Below are 21,397 nucleotides of genomic sequence, written 5' to 3' on the forward strand. Positions count from 1 at the left end.
TACAGTAGTAGTAGCTATTTTGTTCTGGAAAATGACTTGTACGTGTCAACGCAAAATGATGTATTCATGTATTGGAACTTCATTCCTGGTGCACGTACAGTACAGGGCTACAGGCCCATGGTGTCACGTTGTGGATCACGCACGTCCGAATCGATTCGGTTTCTTCTTCTTCTAGATACACAGGTCTAAATGAACAGCATGCAGGCCAGGGACCGAAGCTAGGCCACTATGGTCAGCAGCTGCAAACTGTTGCGCATGTAACGAATCTCGCGAAATTGATTGCTGTTCCTGCTGCCTCATTGAAAGACGGCACCGAACTTGCACCGTGCATGTCCTCCGATCCGCTGACATCGTTTTCCTGGGCGCTGTTCATGTGCTGCTGCTGCCCACAGCTCGTATACGTACGTGTCTGTCGTGGCAGCCGCACGGGAACTCGGGACGCCTAGAGCAGTACTCCTGCCGACAAACCATAATAAAGAGTTGTCGAAGCCGAACGTCCCCGCCGGCCGCCGGCCGCCGGCCTGCCTGATTGCCCCCGGCCGGGCCCCGGGTCCGGGCGTACGTACGGCTGTCCCGTACGTGACGAGATCGACAGAGTCTACAACGAGGACGGTCGGGCAGAACCGTTCGCTGTTGCCGTTTCTTTCAACGGAACCGTACGGTGCCCTTCGCCGGCGTCCCGATCCTGTCTCCCTCTCCCGCGCGCCGCCGTCCGCAAGCTCCTGCATGGCTGCATCCTGGTAGACAGATCGAGCGATCGTGCGAGGCGCGCGTCCGCCTCGCAAGTCACGAGCGCGAGCACGGATCCCGCGGCGCTATCGGCGGATCGGCCCCGAGCGATTTGGGAAAACGTGACACGGCCGAGAGCGAATTGCGAAGAATCATCTGAGGCCATCAGGGATTGGATGGGACACAATCAACACTCATCAGGTCGTCTCCCTACGCATGTGCGCAACAGCGCGCGGCGCCTGTTCACGTCTTTGACCGCACAGTGGCCAGGGGGGCTCTAGACGGGAGATGTCCCTCTCGGCTACAATGACAGGGCAGGCCACCGACGCGCCAACCTCCTCTGACCTTGCGCGCGCGGGCGGCGCGGCCGCGGACGCACCGAGCTCCGGGCCGGCCGGTATGAGAGACGAGCCGACGAGGTGTGGCCGTGTTCCTGGCCGATGGAGCCCGCCGCGCTGCCGGATACTGCCGGTTTGACCCGACGAACACGCGCCATGCTGCTCGCTCGGATAAGCTGGCTAGCGCACGCGACGGCATGCTGGTTTCGCTCAAGACTCGGGCTGGGTCGTTGGGACTCGTTACGGGGCATTGCATTTGCATGCACGACACGGTCGGGTTCAGGGGACGCGGGAGGTGTTCCGGTGCGGCGCCGGGCTTTGACTAGATGGGCACGAGATGATTTGCGCCATTGGCATTGCATAATGGCGCGTCACTGTTGGCTCGATCCATCGGTCGGTCTCGTCAGCTTTTGTACGGAACGGTCGCTGTGGAGCATTGAGAGAGGAAAGTGGCCATTGGCAACCAGCCCGGTTGACATTGGGCCCAACTATGGCCCAACCAGCGCCAGGACAAAAGGTGTGCTTCTGTCGCACGGTCCAAGCTCCAGAGTCCAGACCCTCCAGCTGAGGCTGCTGAGCTGAGATTTGTTGATTAAAAACTTATAAATACGAGTACTTACAGGTGCTTAACCATCCGAGAACAGTTGTACAGTTGGATTCCACCACACCACCACTGCAGAGTGCGGACTGCAGAGCGAGGGCGACAAAAGCTTTCTCCACGCCGCGGCGGCTGGATGCACGGACACGCTGCGTCGACAAGCACTGTGTAAACAATCGCCGCAGTCAACAAAGCTGCCAAAACCCAAAACCCAAAACCTGGCCACGAGGCGATAAGGTGAAGTGGCTAAGCCGTCATGATCAATCACCATCGAGCAATCCACATCCACTGCCAAGCCAGCAGCCGCCGCGGTTTGGCGTGGCTCGGCACTCGGCACTCGGCACTCGGCACTCCCCACCTGCGGCGTATCCGGTATTACATCGGTTATTCAATCGTAACTAATTTATGAGATGATTCTATTAAACCTAATTATTTATCATTAGCACATGTTTACTGTATCATCACATTATTAAATCATAGACTAATTAGGTTTAATAGATTTGTCTCACAAATTAGTTTCAATCTGTGTAAGCCACGTTTAGCTTACCTTATATTAGGCTTGTTCGGCTTCTTTTTTTTAGCCGAAACAGTATTTTTCTCTTACAACAATTTAGTCTTTTCATTCGTTTCAGCTAAAATTCTGTCAGCCGAACGAGACCTAGTTTATTTTTAATACGGGACTAAACTTTACGAGGTCGCAACCAAACACCCGAGTCCGGCCGGCGTGTTTCCGGTTTCCGTGGACGGTGGCTTACGCAGCAGGGCCGTCGAGCGCGGCGGTCCCAGCCGCCGGTGCGCAGGGCTGCGATCAGGTCCGCGCGGCCATTACACACGTGCCGTGGCAAAAGCGCAGGCTATCCCCCCGTGAACCGTGATCGCACAGCTTCTGGCGATCATGCCACTGCTCTGTCGTTTGCATCGAGGCAGCTGAGGGCTTCACGCTTCCACCCCTGTGCTTTCTTGATATCCTATCCATTCAAAGAAAAGAGAAAAATCCCTATTTACCATGAGAAAAACTTCTCCTTTCCTATTTGACATTGACTTTAAAATTTTTTACCTATCATGTATTTCATCTTTTGTTTCCTATTTGACATTTTAGTTACCTTTTGGCTGGTGTTAAGTCCAAGGAGAAAAGACCAACTTATCTTGCCTGTATGTTTTTTTCATGCATATATATATATATATATATATATATATATATATATATTCATTTATTTATTTGCAGTTTTTTTTTCTTTTACGCCTAGACACAATACGTCTGAAAAAACACATGGGAGAGAGAATTTTTCTACCCTAGACTTAATCAGCCTGTTCGGTTGGTTGGTTCGTATCGTTGCTGGTTCGTAAAGAAGTACTGCTGCCTGGTTTGTGTGAAAGAAAAATATTGTTCCAGCTGAAAATTTACGATCATTTACGACAAGCCACAGCCAAACGAACAGGTTGAATACCATTACAACCAAAAAGTGACCGAAGTGTCGAATAAGGAAGAAAAGATGAAACAGGGAACAAATAGAGAGAATATTTTATGTTTTGGTATCAAATAAAGAAGTTGAATTTTTTCTAGTGTCAAATAAGAAAATTTCTCAATAAAAATCATTCTAGGTCCGTGAAGAGATCGACGGAATGAGGAGGATTTTAAGTCGTTGGGCTGTGATGCTCTAATCCCTTTCAATCCTCTCCAGTATCCTTCATTGTCCCTCCCAACTCCTCCCAACTCGAACAGAGACTTCAAGAGGAAAAAAAAGGTGCCGGCTATGGGCACCTTGTTGCCTTCCTGCTTCCTTAGTCTGTATCTATCTAGACACATGTGTAGTTTTGCTCGAATTTTGTACCCGTAGATTCTCTTAGGCAGACCTATACTGCTCAAAACAGTTAAAATTCAACATTAGAAGCGCTTTTGAGGAGCGTACACGTATCGAGAAGGAATTAGCCGAGAGCTTGGAGGGTCGTTTCGAAAAACGTCCCAACCTGGTCCGGGTGGCATTTCGGTCATTGCAGATCCTAAGTCCGCCATCTGCGTGTGGAGTGGAGCTAGGGGACATTTCAAGCACAGTCACAGAAAAACCAAGAGGCTGAAGGCCCGAGCGCTGAAGCTTCTCGAAAGTCGAAACCCTAGACCGCGCGGCCCCTCGCCCTCCGGCCTTCCACGCCCGATCCGATCCAAAATGGTCCGTCCCTCCCCTCGTCCTCTTGGCAAGGCTACGATTTGCCACAGATTTTCAGGATTTTTTTTTCTCATTTTTGTGCTGCCACCAATCTGCTGGTTTTGATATGGCACAATTTATGTGATTTTCTCGTTTGATTCATCCTACTCTGTGCGCGCGTGTGATTTTTGACGGATGCGTGTTTGTTGTGCGCGCAGCATAAGCTAGGTAGAGGAAGCCGGGACAAGGTGCAGCAATTCATGGCAATAACCGGCGCAAGGTACATTTTTTAAACGTTTTGTAACTGTTCGGAGAGATCGGTGTTTAGTGCTAAATTGTGGTTTGGTGGTTAGTGGTATCTGGTATGTCAATTTTGCGGGCTATTGGGAGAACTTGTTTGTAGTGCAGCATTGGAGTTCTGCTATTTTGTACTAATATCATGCTAGTAAGTTCTTTTGGGGTGTAACATGGAATTTAGTATTGTATTTTATTTATTTATATGTGGAAGCACGTGTTACTGCCTGATCTTGATTTGTGATTTTGCGATGGAATTATCCAACAGGATGGTGGCATTATCCTCCCCTTTTGTTTAGGATGGACCACTTTTCCATCTTTTACCAAAAGTTATCTTTTTTTGTGCTGCAAGAGTGATCCATTGTCATTATCCTGAAAAATCAGTTGGGTTGTACATTACAGTCAGTCATGGGACCAACTGAACCTCCCTGGACTACTGTACATCTTTAGACACTGCTATCTCAACTTTATTTCTGTTAATTTTGTCAAACATTGCATATTTCACACAGTGAGAAGGCTGCGCTTCAGGCTCTTAAAGCTAGTGATTGGCACTTGGAAGGAGCTTTTGATGTTTTCTACAGCCAACCACAAATTGCTGTTGCTAATACTCGACATCTGGAAGAGCTCTACAACAGATATAAAGGTGAAATATTTTACTCTCTGTTGCGCCTATCATCTTTTTTATGCCTTGTCGCTGATTTTTTTTTACCTGTACCATCATTTTGTGTCATGACTGCTCAGAACCGGATGCTGATATGGTAATGGTGGAAGGCATATCACAGCTCTGCAATGATTTACAGGTCATGTTTTTGGATTTTTTTTCTTCTTACTTTGAATGTATGTTACTATGCTAAAGTATCACCGTGCAGTCACTTGTAATGGATAGGTATATCAGGCATCAGGTTGGAAATTTGTGGATGGTGAACTGTGTTTGTTTCATTTATTCTGTGTTTTCTTCATAGTGTTTTTCTATGGAATCCTTGAACTGTTCAATTTTCTTCCTATCTACATTTGCTCTTGGTCTGTGAAGTGTAGTAAATTATAGATTTAGAATATCTGCAACAAACAACCTATCTACCATGGCTTTGGGGGTTAAGTTTGGCTGTACTTACTATGTAGACTGGCATGATTGCTAACTTCAGCATTTGTTGCTTATTATTATTTTTGGCCCACAGTAGATACTACAGGTGCTGCATGTATTTTGTTCCCATTATAAGGCACATCATTTATTTTGGTTGGCTATCTTGTCTTCATCTCTGTGTCCTGTTATATGATTCTGATACGCAAATCATGTGTGTTTCCTTTTGTCAGGTGGATCCTCAGGATATTGTTATGGTACGTTCAGATTTTATCTTGTATCTACTTTCTCTATATGAACACTAACCAAATGCATTTGCTTCAAGTTCAAATACGAAAGTTGACACTGGGATACAGCTACTTGTGTTAATTTGTTCATATATGCATTTTGATTACCTCTTCCCTGTTAACAGCTTGTCATATCGTGGCATATGAAAGCTTCCACTATGTGTGAATTCACTCGCCAGGAGTTCATTGGTGGACTGCAGTCAATAGGGTGAGACTGATCTGTGCGATTTTTATAATCATTTGTGCTACAACTTGAGATTCTGAAGTGTAAATAGATCGAATAGTTTCAAAAGATCTGACTCATTTTCAGAGTGGATTCAATAGAGAAGCTTCGCGAGAAGTTACCTTCATTGCGAGCTGAGCTTAAAGATGATCGTAAGTTCTCTTTTTTCAGTTCGAACTGCTGCTAGTGTAGCACATATGTCATTTGAATACAAATGCTTGCATAAGTAGCTTGTTCAGCCAAGGGATAGACTAGTTATGAATGGTTTCATCTGCCTATCACATACCTGCTCACTTCATACAGAGAAGTTCCGCGAAATATACAACTTTGCATTTGCCTGGGCAAGGGAAAAGGTATGGCATTTGCTGTGCACATTATTCATGAAACTGTATCAGAACATTTGTTTCATTCATAACTTGAAAAACTATATTGAAGACATATTGTGCTTGATTTTATAGGGCCAGAAATCTCTCGCATTGGAGACTGCTATTGGCATGTGGCGGTTGTTATTTGCTGAAAGGAACTGGCCTCTCATTGACTACTGGTGCCAGTTTCTACAGGTGTATACCAGCTTATTTTAGTAGCTAATCGCAAAGGTTTTTTTCCCTGCTGTGATAAATTTATTGAATTTGTGTTTACTTGTTCGAACTTCTTGGTTTCAGGTAAGGCACAATAAAGCAATCTCCAGGGACACATGGGCGCAGTTATTGGAGTTTGTAAAGGTAACCTGAATACGATCACACGCGAAATGGATATCCATCATATTTGGAGACCATGCCATACTGTAGATGAATCTGCTTGTCGTGTAATGCGTTTCTGCTCTTATCTTGTTGCTTCAGACAATCGATCCTCAGCTAACCAACTATGACGAAGAAGGTGCTTGGCCCTACCTAATCGATGAATTTGTGGACTACTTGAAAGAGAATGGGCTTGTCCAGCATAGAAGGTGAACGGAATTGGGCTGTAGGGGGCCGAATTCGTCACCCACCAGGCCACCATCATTGTATAACTGAATGGTTGGATGCTTGTATATTCATTGCACTATTGGTAGCTAATGCAGCTTATGCGCCTGGGCCTGGAGTTTATCCTCGATAACCAAAACTTGTGTTGAATGCTGTGATGTGCAACGAAGGCCAGTATGGACTTTAAACACCGGTTATTGCCATTTTCTATCCTTATCACGTGCCTCGCCAACTGATTATTGGTGATTCTGAGCTCGTTGCATGAACATGGCATCATTAATTATCTTGAATTCTTAACTGTTTCGCAGCGTAATACTGATGACTATATATACTGTAATAAGAAACACAATAAATCGGGACATGCACAAAATCTGCCTTTGCGACGCACCAGAATTCGAAACCAAGCGATCCCTTCTGACAGTCCTTGAATTGGTGAAATCAGATACGTGTGCACTGATGACGCCTTCGATGTGCCGATCGATGGCATGCCCTTTACCAATAGCATCTCTACCAGTCAGTATCTATTGTCTAAGCATACAGATTGGTAGATTGATTTCCTAAGTATGTTCAAAAGGAACGGAGGCCATTAACTTGCGTTCAGCCAAAACAGAGCTAAGGCGCGTACAACGGTACAAGGCACAACATGGCAACAGAAGACGTCATTGCCTTGCTCTAATCAACCATTAGGAACCCGAGAGAGCGAGCCATTCCAGGGTCTACCTGCTTCTCCATAGGACGCCGAGGCAGCCTCCACCGCTGTTAAGACAGACTTCCGCGACATGGATACTGCATGTCAGCAATCGGATTATCGCAACTGGTTCTCCTTCTCGGTGGCTGCGTTTTTTCTCAGCTGAGACGGTGGCCTCGTGGCGGCAGTTCCAGTGCTATCCTTGTTGCCGGTGCTCACGGATTGGTCGGGCTTGGCAGCATTGCGGTCCGTGAGTGGGGGAGGGTTGCTCTCCGCAGTAGTCACTGAGGACATGGCTCTCGGTAGCTTGAGGGGAATATCGGCTCTGTCCCGAGGCGCAGCTTCGGTGGTCTCTGGCTCGGACGGCAGGAGAGGTCCTGAGACGAGTTGAACTGTCGACTTGCGCCAGTTTTTCCTGGGCTTCTTTGTCTCGGCAGTTTGGTTAACCTGAGAACACAACAGTTGCACAGAGTGAGGCAATGCCACAATGCCACAACGCCAGATGTTGCTATGAATTACTCCTTATTAACTATAGTTGTGCAGATAGAATGATGGATGCAGTGGTTAACCACAACACCAAGACATAAAGCACAGTACTTACCGCATTATTACCAATGTTAGCCAAAGGCTTTCTTGGCTCTGCATCTTGGGCTTCCTTCTCAGAAAACGCGTTCTGAAGAAGCATGGCTCCCTGATTGGCCTTTTCTTTAGTAGAAGAATCCCTGTTAGAACATTTGGAGTCCTTACAACAACAGCCTGCACCACATTGTGCACCTGAGCCTCTGCACTCACACTTGTTGGTCTTGCATGATGAGGATTTTGAGCATGAACAGCCGTCCGATGGAATATTTTTGGGCCGAATGCACTTTTCATCTGAGGGCTTCTCTGGTTCTGCATTGTCGTCTTGTGTATTTTGACAATCTAGCTTAGGATTTGAACTGCTAGACACTCTTCTCTGATGTTTTTTCGCTTTCATGTTCGACTGTACCCAGTCTGAATCAGATCCATCACTCATACTCTCTAACTCATCTGAGTGCTCACCGTCTGAAATGTCCATATCGTCCACCCAATTGATGAAGTTGTCCTTACTAAAACCAAAATGCTGGGAAGATCGAACGCTCTGCATGTAGGAGGGATGGTCAGACATATCTAACATGAAAAACAGCAAAGAGTGCATACTGACTACGAATATCGCTAGATGAGCTCTAGATAAACTTGAAGGCACTCACAAAGAAAAATACCTTACGCTGAACAAATCCAGTGCCATTTGACCTAGCAGATTTCTTTGCATTGTTCAATGCAGTGAAAAGCTGCCAATTAGTAGAAACTAGAAAGTGTTAGCATGTGCACGATCACAACCAATATCGTAATACACAATAATTTTATACTTTAGTGTCATCAAATTTGCACAGTACAAAACTGGGAGAATCTTTACCTGCGTATTTTGGCTCCTTAGATCCATCAATTGTGTTTCTAACTGTCTGATTCCACTATTAAGCACAACCACCTTTTCCTTCAATTCACTAATGGTGTGTTCTTTTTCATTACAAATCACCTCTTTATCCAGTACTTGACACCTAGAAGCAAAATACAGATAATAAGAATCTGCAAATCAGGAATGTGCATACATAGCATACATCATAAATCCTTTGAAAGAATGCAAACTACAGCATACCTTGCAGATGATACTATCTGGAAAAGGTAGTTCATTATGTTCTTTGCCTCTGGGAGGGACCTGACATGGTACCATCTACCTTTACCATTGAGTACACGCTCCCGCTCCTCTGCTTCTGACAGTTGAGAAGCCATAGACACCATGGCACTAGATGATGAGGACAACATGTTCTCTAATGCTGATATCCTAGAACTTCTAGCACTAGGAGACATAGCTTGAGGACAATCACTACAAAAATAACACTAGTAAGCGACAATTCAGAGACACTGAAACAGATCAATTAACCCCTAAAAACAAAAGAGATGTAAATCACCAAACCTCATCTTGTGCTTTGATTCCTCCTTTAGCTTTGCTATTTCCTTGGATATTGCTGCTCTCCTGTTTTAAGGGGGGAAAGCAATTTCAAACAGGGGCAGTTGTCCAAAGGTAATGAATGCTGTGCAAAATATATAAAGAATCCACCATATTTCAATTACAGTTCATATATTATGTTGCTCAGGTTAACCATATTTGAATTACAGTTCATATATTATGCTGCTGAGGTTAGAAAGCAAAGGAGTGAATAATCGATATAGGTATATCAAGCCATAAGGAATTTTGGAGACAGTTAATGATGCCACAGTTTCAGCAGGAATTTTAACACATTATGGTCAGTGCAAAATCTTACTACTAGCCCATTATTTCTCTTCACAGAATTATGTGTTAGGAAATCAATAGAGTTGTAATATAAACAACTTGGCAGAAGGAAACTATTTCAACATTTATATGCACTGTCCTATGGATTGGCCTGGTCTAACCACACGGGAGCACAATAGCAAATTATTTTGAGTTCATATTTACATTGCATAACTACAAATCTATCTGTCTCATCATAAAAAAATGCCAACATATATGCATATAGCACACCACAAAATAACATAAGCACTAGAAGGTCAAGATCTACAAATTATCAATGCAAAACAAAGACTTACTCTTGCATTTGTCGCTCGTAATATGAGCGTAATTCGTGTGCCCTTACAGTGACTTCCAGTTCATCGTCAATAGCTCGCATTAAGGCCTAGTGACACATAAAAAAAAATGTTTCAGACACAGTATAAAATGCAGATGGGGAATAGTTTTTCCATTCCCTAACAAAGGTTCCTTGAAGGATACCTGCATCCCCGAACCATTTGCACCTCCTGAAAAAACAGGAAGCCAAAACAAGTAGTAAAAGTAGTCAGCTAAATAATGAGCACACATGAAACCTAATGGTAAAGAATATGAAGCCATTGGCCATGGCTTCCTACCATATGTTTCACGTGATGACTTCTTTGCTTCCAGTAACTCCTTCAATCTTTTTGTAGCAGCTGCTGCTTCCTCAGTTTTCCTCTGTAACACCTACAAATTTCAAGCAGAATGGTGTAGGCGACAATCATGTTATTTTAAAGCTGAAAGAGGAAAAAATGAGGAAACTTACCATTTTCTGCCTCTGATTTAAGGCCAAGAGCTTGTGCATCTCATATTCATTTCGTCTCCCTTCCTTCTTGAGCTAATTAATGGATATACAGCACTATCAGAACAAGATCTTTGAGAAAGAAGTTTGTAAACATGATCAACCTGTAAGAACAATTACCTGAAGTACTTCCTTTTCACGGGCAGCCTTCCAAGACCTAAACTGTTCAGATTCTTGCTTGATCTTTTGTTGAAGTTGAACCTACATAGAATGAAAGGAATATATGTCAGGAAAAAAACTTAAATCACATTCAAAAACATTTGGACGAGAAAACACCTTCTGAGATTTTATACGCTGAATATCTTCTTGTAAACGTTTTGCTGCCTCGTCACTTTTCTGTTTCTGCCTTAGAAGCTGTTGTTGAGCTTCCTGCTTTTTCTTGAGCTCATGGACCTGCAAATGGTGTGTTCTTAGTATTGATGAGGAATGCAATGCAACAAGCATTTAGCTGAATGTACAAACCTGGGATTCAAGTGCATTCAGCTTCTGAAGATAATTTTCTTTCAGTTTTTGAGCATTGTCATCCGTAGAAGAAGATATATTGGTTAATGCATGGCGAAGATTCTCTATTTCTTTCTACAAACAAGAATAGTGTTACTAGCGTGTCAGGAAAAAAAAAGAGAGCATAGTGTCAGCAAGGTAAGCTAGTAAAAACCTGAAGAGCTTTCTTTTCTTGCTCCAACTCATTTAACTTCTTTTCATAATGTTGCTTGAGAACAGAAGTATCACTCTTGGCAAATTGTTTCATCTCTTCCTTTTGAAACATGAAAAGGAGGTATAATTATAATCTACAAGGTGAATCAAGGCACAAAATAATGGACTAACAGATTGAGGATACATAACTACATCAGTACGGCTAGTGTTAGTAGGGCTTAACAAACAAAGAAGTCAAAATAGTAGAGACAGGGGACTAGTACCTCCTTTTGCTGAAGTCGTTTATCTAGTTCCTGAAGCTCTTTGTCAAGTTGGTCTTGCATGGATGAATGTTCTCTCTCCTTTTCTTCTTCATCAACTTCACCTGAAAATACTCAAAATAGTACAGTTATTGATATACAGTTTGGAAAGGACACTTGTGGTCTAGGCTGAAAAAATATTCGTCAGTTTTAGGAACAAGTTTGGTGAATAAAAATGTGATACAGTAAAGGTAATGTTCATTGCTGATTTCTAACATCTTTCCAGGAAATGATTAAACAAATAATCAACTAGAATATGTTTTTCTTTCAAGTGTTTTATGTAGTAACATCAATCTTGATAGCAAGCTACAGCACAACCTATATTCCCAAGTAAAGGTTCAGCTTTAGAAGCGAAATCTAAATTAATCATCATGTGGAAAAACAATAAAATATTGTAAGCATAGCCGAATAATTCTGAAAAGGGTCAACTGTTGAAAAGAAAGCTACTTCTCACTATAAATGATTTGAGGAAATGTCTTAGTGGCTTACTTGAAGCATCAGGTGTTCCTACTTCACATCCAGAACCCAATTCATTTAGTAAAATGTCCCGCTCCATGGCAAGCTGATCATTTAAGCCATGCCTGCAAGCATTGGAGAAGTTTTGCCGCATCAGTTCACTCTCCAACTGCTGTATTTTCGATATGTAGCCCTTCAAGAGGTCCATGTCCTGATAAGAACAAAAGAGGTTGTGGTGAGATGGTATAAAAGGATGAGTATAAATCCTTTTAGGGCATATAGATGTAGTTACACTCACTTGGTCGTTATCAGCATTTTCAATATCATCCCATGATTTTCCATTCCTCGCGGATTCAATCTTCAGCATCAACTGATCCCTTTCCAACTGTGTCAAAGTTGAATAAATGGAAGTCCTTAATAAATTTAACATTCTAAGGTGATATGTCAGAAGCGATTTTCATGTCTAACTGGTTGGTTCCTGCGCTATAAATTAATTGCATATGATTACCATAGAGAAATTTTACACAAGACTGAGATCATAGGCATATATCGAGCTAAGAGAAATGAAAATGTTTTTTTTTTTAAGGAAGAGAAATGAAAATGTTACATCACAAATCCAGCATTTTCGAACAGAACAAAAAAGTTAATAGATTCATAGATACCTGAGCAGCCCGTGCCCGCTCTGCCAACTGCTCACATGACAATTCCCTTTCCTTGAGTTCATTGTTAAGCTCAGAATTCTTTAGCTCAAGAAGAGAGACCTTTTTCTGCAGCAACTGAAAGACACAGGAAACAAAATTAGGTCACAAAATCAATTGGTTGGGCCAGCCAGTCAAGACAAGACAAACCCACCTGAAGTTCTTCTAACGCTGCACTCCCACTGCGGGAAAACAAAAGTTCAGTTTGCAGCTGCTCCAACTGGCTCCTCAATTTTTGCATCTCTGCTGTAGCTGGATCACGGTTTACCACTGCTTTGTTTTGAATGTTCCGTGCGCGATTGGCATATTTGAGTGTATTTATGGTTTCTTCTGCATTTATATCAGCAGGGCTAATGCATGCTGCATGAAAAGAGTAGCAAAGCATGATTTAAGTGCCTCAAACACTAGGACTAGGATATATGTCTTGGAAAAAAATAGACCTACCAATCATGACAGTTTTGCTATTTCCTCCTAGAGAATCCTGCAAAAACGATTTATGTTTTGAGACAAGTCCAAATGCATATCCAACAAACAAAGGCATTTGTAAGCCTAATACAGCCCATAGGTCCATGAATCTGGCACTAAATAATATTATCATAAGGAAATTCAAATGATGAGGTGTACATATAATACTAAATTGGCATGGAAATAAGTGCTGAAACATTACATTACTATGAGCATAAGAGCTCTCACCTGTAGAAGACGGGTTAATTTGCTATCCCGGTATGGTACAAATGCCCCTTCTTTCCTTTTCTTTTCGTCTCCTAATGCACTTATAACATTGCCAAGAGCTAGAAGGCCTTTATTTATGTGTATCCCTGTGGACATGAAATAAGCAACAATCTTATAACCAGTTGCACAATTATCCGATGAACTAAACCAACATGTATAAACGTTCGGTGAGCCTCAATCACCTTCTTTAAGCCTAAGTCCATCTGCTCCAGTACGTTTAGCCCTTTCAGAACCAGCAAGATCAACTAGGTGAAACTTTGATGATATTATATCATAATCACTGCTGGCTGACTTGTCAGATGTACCGGATGTTCTCTTTTGTTCAACGCATATTGTAAAGATGGCATGAGAGCGACTACAGATAAGCAGCACCGTCCAAATAAGAACGTTATTACTTTATTAGAATGCACAGCAAATATAGTGAACAAACAGAACAGCAATGTACTCTGCACTAATGGTCCTTGCAGAAAGAAAACACATGTATGATGTATGTACAGCGTACCTCGACTGCCTATTCATGTTTGTGCTTGCTGTTGCACGTGACGAGGACCCACGTGTCAAATATGATGCCATTTCTTCTTTTGACTTCACCTCTGCCTCTGTGACACCAGCAAGGGTTATGCCTCCAGTTGCAGTCTCTCGAATTTGAATCGGCACTCTGCCAGGCGCTGATGCTTTTGCCATAGAACCTGTATCAAGTCTTACAGCAGCTTGATTTGCATCGAGCAAATCGAAAACATCTTCCTTGAATATCTGAAATCCATAGCAGCACAGCACAGAATGATAACAAGCTAAGAGCCACTGGTACAAATAAGAAAGAGACAAGTGCCACTAGGTATCTCACCTCAATAAAAGACACTCTAATTAAAATCTCTGAGCCATCCTTTGAGGTATCAACTTTTCTAAATATTGTATCCATAACTTGAGGAATTATCCCTCTGCAGTTGCCTTCACCACTGTAGTCAGTACCCATTGTGTATGTCTTGCCAGAACCAGTCTACAGTTGTCAAATCAAAGGAAAACGACTTAATTAACCAAATAATCATCAAAATGACAGTCATCTAACAAAACACTGGCAACTTCATCATACAAAAGAAATGCACCTGGCCATACGCTAGAACAGTGGCGTTGTATCCGCCGAACAATGCGTCAATCAAGGGGTGCACGCATTGCTCAAATATTAATGATGATGAAGGGCCCGAGCTGCCATAGACATGATCAAAGGTGAAGACATGGGGCCCAATTTGAACCTGAAACAGCACAGAAACAAATGATCATCTGTCTGAACTCACGAACCATTTCGAAAATGTATACCCTTGCAAAGAGGCATGTGCTGAGCTTATATACGTTCAGAATCTGATTCAACAAGTATATTGTAATTTCTACTACGAAATTATATAATACTATAGAAGAGTCACGAAATCAGCAAATACGATGGTCCTGAGCATCCTCCACTGGAGATCTTCAGCACCTATGTAAGCCCTTGGATCAGCCCATCCAAATTTTTATACAAGCGATGCTGATGAACACATCAATTCCAAGTCCCGGAAACATCAAGTTTTCCACCAGCAGACCAAACCAATCAGACACAACAATCGGTACCTGCGGTTCGCCGGGCGTGACGGTGACGCAATCAGTGCAGCCCTCCTGCAGCTCGACCGTGATGAGCGGCCTTATGTTGACGGCCACCTTCACGCTATCCTTCTGCGGATGCGCGGCCGCCGCCTCCGAGGTCTCCATCGGAACCCTAACCACGAATTCCCAGGCTGATCAGACGAACACCACTGAATACCCTAAAATCGACCCCAAAATGCGGGGGAAATACTCACCTCAAACCGGCGGATCGGGCCGGATTGGCGACGCCCTGCGACATACAACGGCGAGCTGCACGTGGATTGCGGGTTCGGGACGCGGCGAGCTTATCTAGGGTTGGGGATCAATCGCCCCGTCGAGGAGACAGAGGGGAGGAAGAGAGAAACGAGCGAAATGGCGAACGGGTGAGAGCGAGAAGCGCCCGCTCGGAGGATTTCGAAAAACTAGGGCGCCGCGTGAGCCGCGGCGGCTGCGGGCTGCCTATAATACTCTTCTCTCTTATCTTAGTCTTAAGTCTTAACGCAGACCGTGTCTATGGACCGATCACTGAATGGAGTTATATATGGTCGTGTGTGTGAACACGGGACCGGTATCCGGTGGTGTATGCCAGTATGGACTAAGTGTATAGAAGTTCTGTATCAAGTGACAAGAAACGGGCCCGCAACGAGCTGTGAAGACTCGACGAACCTGGTCTATGCTCATGGTGCATCTGCCCCGTCGATTTACACATCCATTGCTCGATCAACCGTTCCTTTGCGGGGTGGGTTACACGTTGTTTGCGAGCGTGGTCTATGGGCGTTGGTGAGGGTGGTGGTGGGCTGGTGGCCCCAGATGCAGCGCTGTAGACAACTCCACGTTCGGATGCGGTTTCGAATTCAAACAACAGGAAATGACGATTCTAGCCATGAGAACGGCTCTTTTTGTTGGGCAGTGCCCTGTTCTGTTGGAAGGGGGTCTCAAAGCGTAAACTGGATTAACAATCTTTGTTATTATATAAGGAGATTGGATCGACAACTTAACATTGAGCCTAGCCGTAGGGTCAACCCCTAATTGCTGAAGATGGGAACAACTGGGCCACAATACATTGCTAGTTTTCATATGCTAATTTTGGAGTCTAAAGCCTAGTCATCATATTTTTATTGTTTGTTTGAGCCTAGCTTTCACGTGACAGTGAACCACTGAAATGGAACATATAAATGGAACCATGATAGGATCTAGTTTCAAATTCATAAGTAACTGTATGATTCAAGCCTTGTGCCTTAGTTAGGCCGGGCTACAATCAAGCTTTCCGTGTTTCACAAATTATTTGATACTCCCTCCATACTAAAAAATGAAGTCGTTTTCGACAGCGACACGGTCTCCAAAGCATAATTTTGACTACTTATTTTTATAAAGATATTTATCAAATAGTGATATATGTAAATTTTTATGAAAGTATTTTTCAAGACAAATCTATACATATAGTTTTCACATTTCCAAACTCAACAACTTAAAAGTTATTCATGATTTATATTCCCAATATTTGACCCAAGCCTTGTCCAAAATGACTTCATTTTTTAGTATGGGGGAGTACTTAGCTATTCAGGATGTCAGGTTCATATTGGTCTACTTTGGATTGTATTTTCTGAAAATTGTCTATTTTGGATTATAGGAGAAATAGATGAATTTTAGTGTGTTCGATTCATATAAAAAATCTATGATACTTCGGAACAAAGAACTAGAATCCTACAAATTCTTTTGAAATCGGTATTATCATAGGAATTTTGGAGGAAAGTAAGCATGAGGTCCAGTGTCCATGTGTTTTCTTTCCTGTCTTAGGATTCCTATATTTTTCTCTCTATACCATCCAAATGCTTCTTTCTTACCTCTATGCATTCCAGATTTTTGTTGGATTTCAATTTCATATAGGCTCTCAAGTCATGTGTTTTATCTATTCCTACATTTTAATAATCCCATGATCCAATAGTATCGTGATTATGTAGGTAATAAAAGATGAGTTATCATGGTCAACAGTGATGATCCGCTTGTGTCTCTACCAATCTCAATATCTACTAGGCCAATTTCTAATGGGCGCCATAGGCCAATTTCTAAAGGGTTCTTACGATTCCACCAAGTAGAGGAATGCACTCAATATTTTCCATGTATGTAAGCATATTTGCATGTATTGTTTTTTTTAGAAATAACGCATGGTTAGTATAAGAAAAAAATGTTGCCTCTACCCTAAGAAGACCAAAGGTGAATTATGTCACTTTAAACTACCTTGCTCCAGTTGAAAACTTGCACAAGATAACACAAAAAAACATTTTTGTATAGAGGTGACTGAGATTTATCTAGTATTCTAGTGTGACTATTTCTACCACAAAAGAGGTTTGCAGCCTTGTGTAATGTCTTAGCAACTACGCAAATGTAAGAATATAAATGTGGTAAATAAAAAAACATGACGAAGAGAGCGCAAACTCATAACAAGGATTTATCATGTGGTACCAATGACAAAACACCATCCTAGTCCACGTGGAAGCAATCACCAAGATTATTACTTTTGACTAACAAGCCTCTTCAAATCACAACTCTTGAACATTCCTCGAACCGGATGTGGCACAATGCACAAACCTACAAGTTGCAAGGCAAGTGTCACAAATGGCACCTCCCTCTCGATGATTGTTATGGTGTTCACTTTAGAGTTTGACCCACCAGAGCAATGATGTCCTCATCCTTGCCCAAGTTTCTTGCCTTCACTCAGCACCAAGTCGGTTGACAAATTTGAACCACCAAGGCAAGGATTTCCTCGTCCTTCATATTGTTGCACATATTCGTTGTTAGACCATCTGCATGTAGAGATGGGATGCCCAAGCCCATTTTAGTCATTATACTGTATAACATGTAAGCATCCATCTTGTACAATTCATAAACCTCAATATCTAGGCTTAACTCTACGACATAGGTGCAACCACATAGGGCCCAGGTCAGAATGGGCTTAGATCCTAGATATACATCAATATATGTATACGTTGGCATTGAAGGCCTCAAAGCCTAGTGATCCAACCACCACAAGAATGGAACATCAAAGTTGGTGGCACAAAGTGAGTTGGTAGTTCGATGGTGGCACAAAGTGAGTTGGACCTCTACTTGGCAAGCACAAATAGGATTGCGCTCGTAAGAATCGATGAATCATTCATTTGCCTATCGCGCCACCATGCCTCATTTGCTCTTTATGCATGGTCTCTAGTTTGACCACTGTCACCCCACAAATTGTCTGATGCCTTGGTCAACTCGCTCATTGGTGCTCGGTCTCTAGGCTGCTCCGTCGCTAGTCTTTCTCTGGTCCTAGGCTCCTAGGTTGAGCAAATGACGTCGCCATCTCACACCTAATCGGATGATTGTTTGCAATTAGTGAATTGATCTCCCATTCTTCGTTGCTTACTTATTGAGCATGTTAATTGTTAGGGTTTTAGAATTCTAATTCTAGGTATTAGTTTGCTTTATAATTTTAGATGTTAGAATGTTGTCTAAGAGCATTTATTGGGTGTTGGGTAAGATGGGGAGGGAGAAAATGAGAGTATCAATCTGTTGAATTGCGATGCATCTACCTTTGGAGTTTGATTCTTGTTTCAAATAATCATACTAGTTTTATTTCGCTCTTAGATTATCCTATTTTATTATATTATCGACATTGTCTTTTAAAATCAAGTCAATTTTGCAAGTTAACTGATCTTAGTAGTGCTATTATGTGCTTTATTATCATGTCACAGATTAAATGAAGAAAAATATTTAGTCTTAATGGTTCATAGTGTCTCGTTCACCCTAAGGCCTGTGAAACATTAGATCCACCCCTAAAAATATACAGCATGTACAAGTCACTTGTGCCTTCAACTCATACACTGTTATAGATGTTGCTTTCGTGTAAGCATATGGTATATCAACTTCATTACCAGACCATTTAACACTCTTTGCTTCTAGATCATTTGTCAAGCGTGTATATTTTCTTCCTCTTCAGATGAAGCACATACATTTTCTTTTGGGAAAATTGGTTCTATAGCATTGATGGCAAGAATCGGAAAATACCATAAAAATAGCTCTATTACGTAAAATACCATTGAAAGATAAAAACGTTACCTAAGAATAGCATTTCGTCACGTTATGTCATGTTTGGAGGTAACAACGTCCACTTCCACCCGCTGGGAGCCTGGGATGCTCCTTCTTCCTCCTCCAGCCATCTACTGCTCACCGGCCGAACTGCTTGCAGACAACCAACATGTGAGAGACTGCATGGCACTTGCTTACCATCACCATTAGCTAGATATCTACGAGCAGAGTAGAGCAACGGCAATGCTGCTAGTGGCGCTGTGCATGACCGTGCTGTCGCGGTCCAGGAGCGGCGGCGCCGTGCAGCCGTGCGACGCCGGCAACCTCGCCACGCTGCATGGGTTCTGCGTCAGACAATAGGTGCTGCGTTTGGACCGGGGTGATGTGTGGTGAGGCCGAGGCTGCGGTCGCCATCGTCGGGCTAGCGCTGCCCAACCGGACGCTGCGGGGGGCAGGTGGTCGTGTCGCTCCCTAGCCTCGCCGTGCTCTGGGTGCTCAACCTCTCCGGCAACGCGATCCGAGGCGCTGCCCAACCGGACGCTGCGGGGGCAGGTGGACGACTGGACCCTCAAGTTGCTCGACGTTGGCGCCAACATGCTCGCCGGCTAGCTAGCCAGACCGCCAGTCCCAGAACGGCGGCGATCGACCTCCTAGGCCTCCTAGTGCTCCGTGTGTTCAACTTCTCGTCTCCGACGGTTAAAAGGGTCGAGATGGCGACTAGAGGGGGGGTGAATAGTCATTTTAAAATAAATCATGTCGGCTAACCAAAACAAGTGCGGAATTAAAACTATCGGTCTAGCCAAGACTATACATCTCTATCTATGTTCACTAGCACCTTGCAAAGATACTAATCAAGCAACAAAGGTGCTAGGCTAGCTAGAGCTCTCCTAACCAATTCTAGAAGCAAGGTCACACAAACCTATGCCACTAGTATTTTAAGCAACAAGGGAGCTCCTACACATGCTAGTAAGCAAAAGCACAGAGCCAACTAAGCTCACTAGCAATGCTCAATAACAATGCAACCAATGCCAAATTAGAGAGCGCAATTACTTAGCTACACAAATTAAGCAATGTGACTAACAAGGTTACGCAAACTAAATTAGCCACGCAAGAAAGCTACTTCTATGCTACACAAGCAAGAAGGTAACTAGCAAGCTATACAAGCTAACTAATTGCAAAAGCAACAACACAAGCTCAATGTATATGAAAGTAATCACAAGCTTGTGTAACGGGGATGCAAACCAACGGGAAGAACAAGGTTGACACGATGATTTTTCTTCCGAGGTTCACATGTTTACCAACACGCTAGTCCTCGTTATGTCGACTGCTCACTTGGTGGTTCGGCGGCTAATTGGCATCACCCGCCAAGACCGCACGTCGAGCGCCGCAAGAGCCTACCCCGGAAGTGAGGGTAGCTCAATAACACATTTTACTAAAGTTGCTCTTCGTGATTTCCGCGGGGCGAGCACAATGCCCCTCACAAGCTCTTCTCCGAAGCGCCGCACAAGCTTCTTACGGGCTTCAACGGAGACCACCACCAAGCCATCTAGGAGGTGGCAACCTCCAAGAGTAACAAGCACCATCGGCTTGCAACTCGATCACCTAGTGCCACTCGATGCAACCTCATGATGCAATCGCACTAGAATCACTCACTCACATAATCGGATTATCACTATCAAGTATGTGTGAGATAGAGGGCTCCCAAGCACTACTACACAAGCCACCAAGGCTCTAGTGTGCTCTCCTTCCGGCCCAAGGCCGACCATGGATTCTATTTATAACCCTACTAACAAATAGAGCCATTACCCCTTCACTGGGTGTTTTTCGGGTCGACCGGACATAGCACCGGACGCACCGATCGTGAATACCGGACGTGTCCGGTCGCTATACCGGACGTGTCCGGTAGCTGCCGAACTGCCACGTGTCCAACCGTTGCCTCCAATGGCTCTCTGACAAGACGACCATATGCTCAGCACGAAACGACCGGACGCTCAGCCGCTATGTCCGGTCGAGTCCAGTAAGCCTCCAGGGCCGACCGGACGCGTCTGTTAGAAACTGACTGGACGCTGAGCCTCAGCGTCCGGTCGAGTACAGTAAGCACCCACCGACGACCGGACACGTTCAGTCACACCGGACCAGACGCTGCCAGCGTCCGATCGACTGCTCTGCCGAACACTGCCTTTTCAGATTCACACCGAATGCGTCCGGTGTGGCGACCGGATGCGTCCGGTCACCATACCGAATGCGTCCGGTCACTCTGTGATCAGCGCGACTAACTCATTTTCAACTCTATCTTCTTCACCCTTGCTCAAATGTGCCAACCACCAAGTGTATCACCTTGTGCACATGTGTTAGCATATTTTCACAAACATTT

General features: G+C 43.8%; 2 protein-coding genes across 2 annotated transcripts; one reads left to right on the top strand and one right to left on the bottom strand.

Moving 5' to 3' along the window:
* The first annotated feature begins 3,678 nt into the window (after positions 1-3,678).
* LOC136474834 (uncharacterized) lies at positions 3,679-6,869 on the top strand. The gene is made up of 11 exons (XM_066472405.1): positions 3,679-3,833; positions 4,028-4,089; positions 4,613-4,746; positions 4,845-4,903; positions 5,415-5,438; positions 5,594-5,676; positions 5,779-5,843; positions 5,995-6,044; positions 6,150-6,251; positions 6,354-6,413; positions 6,531-6,869. Exons 1-11 carry the CDS (start codon positions 3,831-3,833, stop codon positions 6,639-6,641), a joined length of 753 nt encoding a protein of 250 aa, XP_066328502.1. The 5' UTR covers positions 3,679-3,830; the 3' UTR covers positions 6,642-6,869.
* Positions 6,870-7,065: 196 nt separating this feature from the next.
* LOC136474835 (kinesin-like protein KIN-4C) lies at positions 7,066-15,387 on the bottom strand. Its single transcript, XM_066472406.1, has 27 exons — positions 15,177-15,387; positions 14,950-15,094; positions 14,451-14,597; positions 14,192-14,344; positions 13,850-14,100; positions 13,530-13,702; positions 13,309-13,433; positions 13,060-13,096; positions 12,770-12,975; positions 12,580-12,693; positions 12,216-12,302; positions 11,951-12,128; positions 11,426-11,526; positions 11,164-11,262; positions 10,971-11,084; positions 10,785-10,901; positions 10,629-10,709; positions 10,473-10,544; positions 10,303-10,393; positions 10,169-10,194; positions 9,988-10,073; positions 9,335-9,394; positions 9,017-9,244; positions 8,777-8,918; positions 8,583-8,651; positions 7,943-8,461; positions 7,066-7,788 (listed from the first exon to the last, which is right to left on the bottom strand). The coding sequence occupies exons 1-27, from the start codon at positions 15,218-15,220 to the stop codon at positions 7,459-7,461; spliced, it is 3,795 nt and encodes a 1,264-aa protein (XP_066328503.1). The 5' UTR covers positions 15,221-15,387; the 3' UTR covers positions 7,066-7,458.
* Positions 15,388-21,397: the final 6,010 nt, after the last annotated feature.

This window comes from Miscanthus floridulus, chromosome 8 (assembly GCF_019320115.1).
Source record: "Miscanthus floridulus cultivar M001 chromosome 8, ASM1932011v1, whole genome shotgun sequence".
In the NCBI taxonomy this organism is placed as follows: domain Eukaryota; kingdom Viridiplantae; phylum Streptophyta; class Magnoliopsida; order Poales; family Poaceae; genus Miscanthus; species Miscanthus floridulus.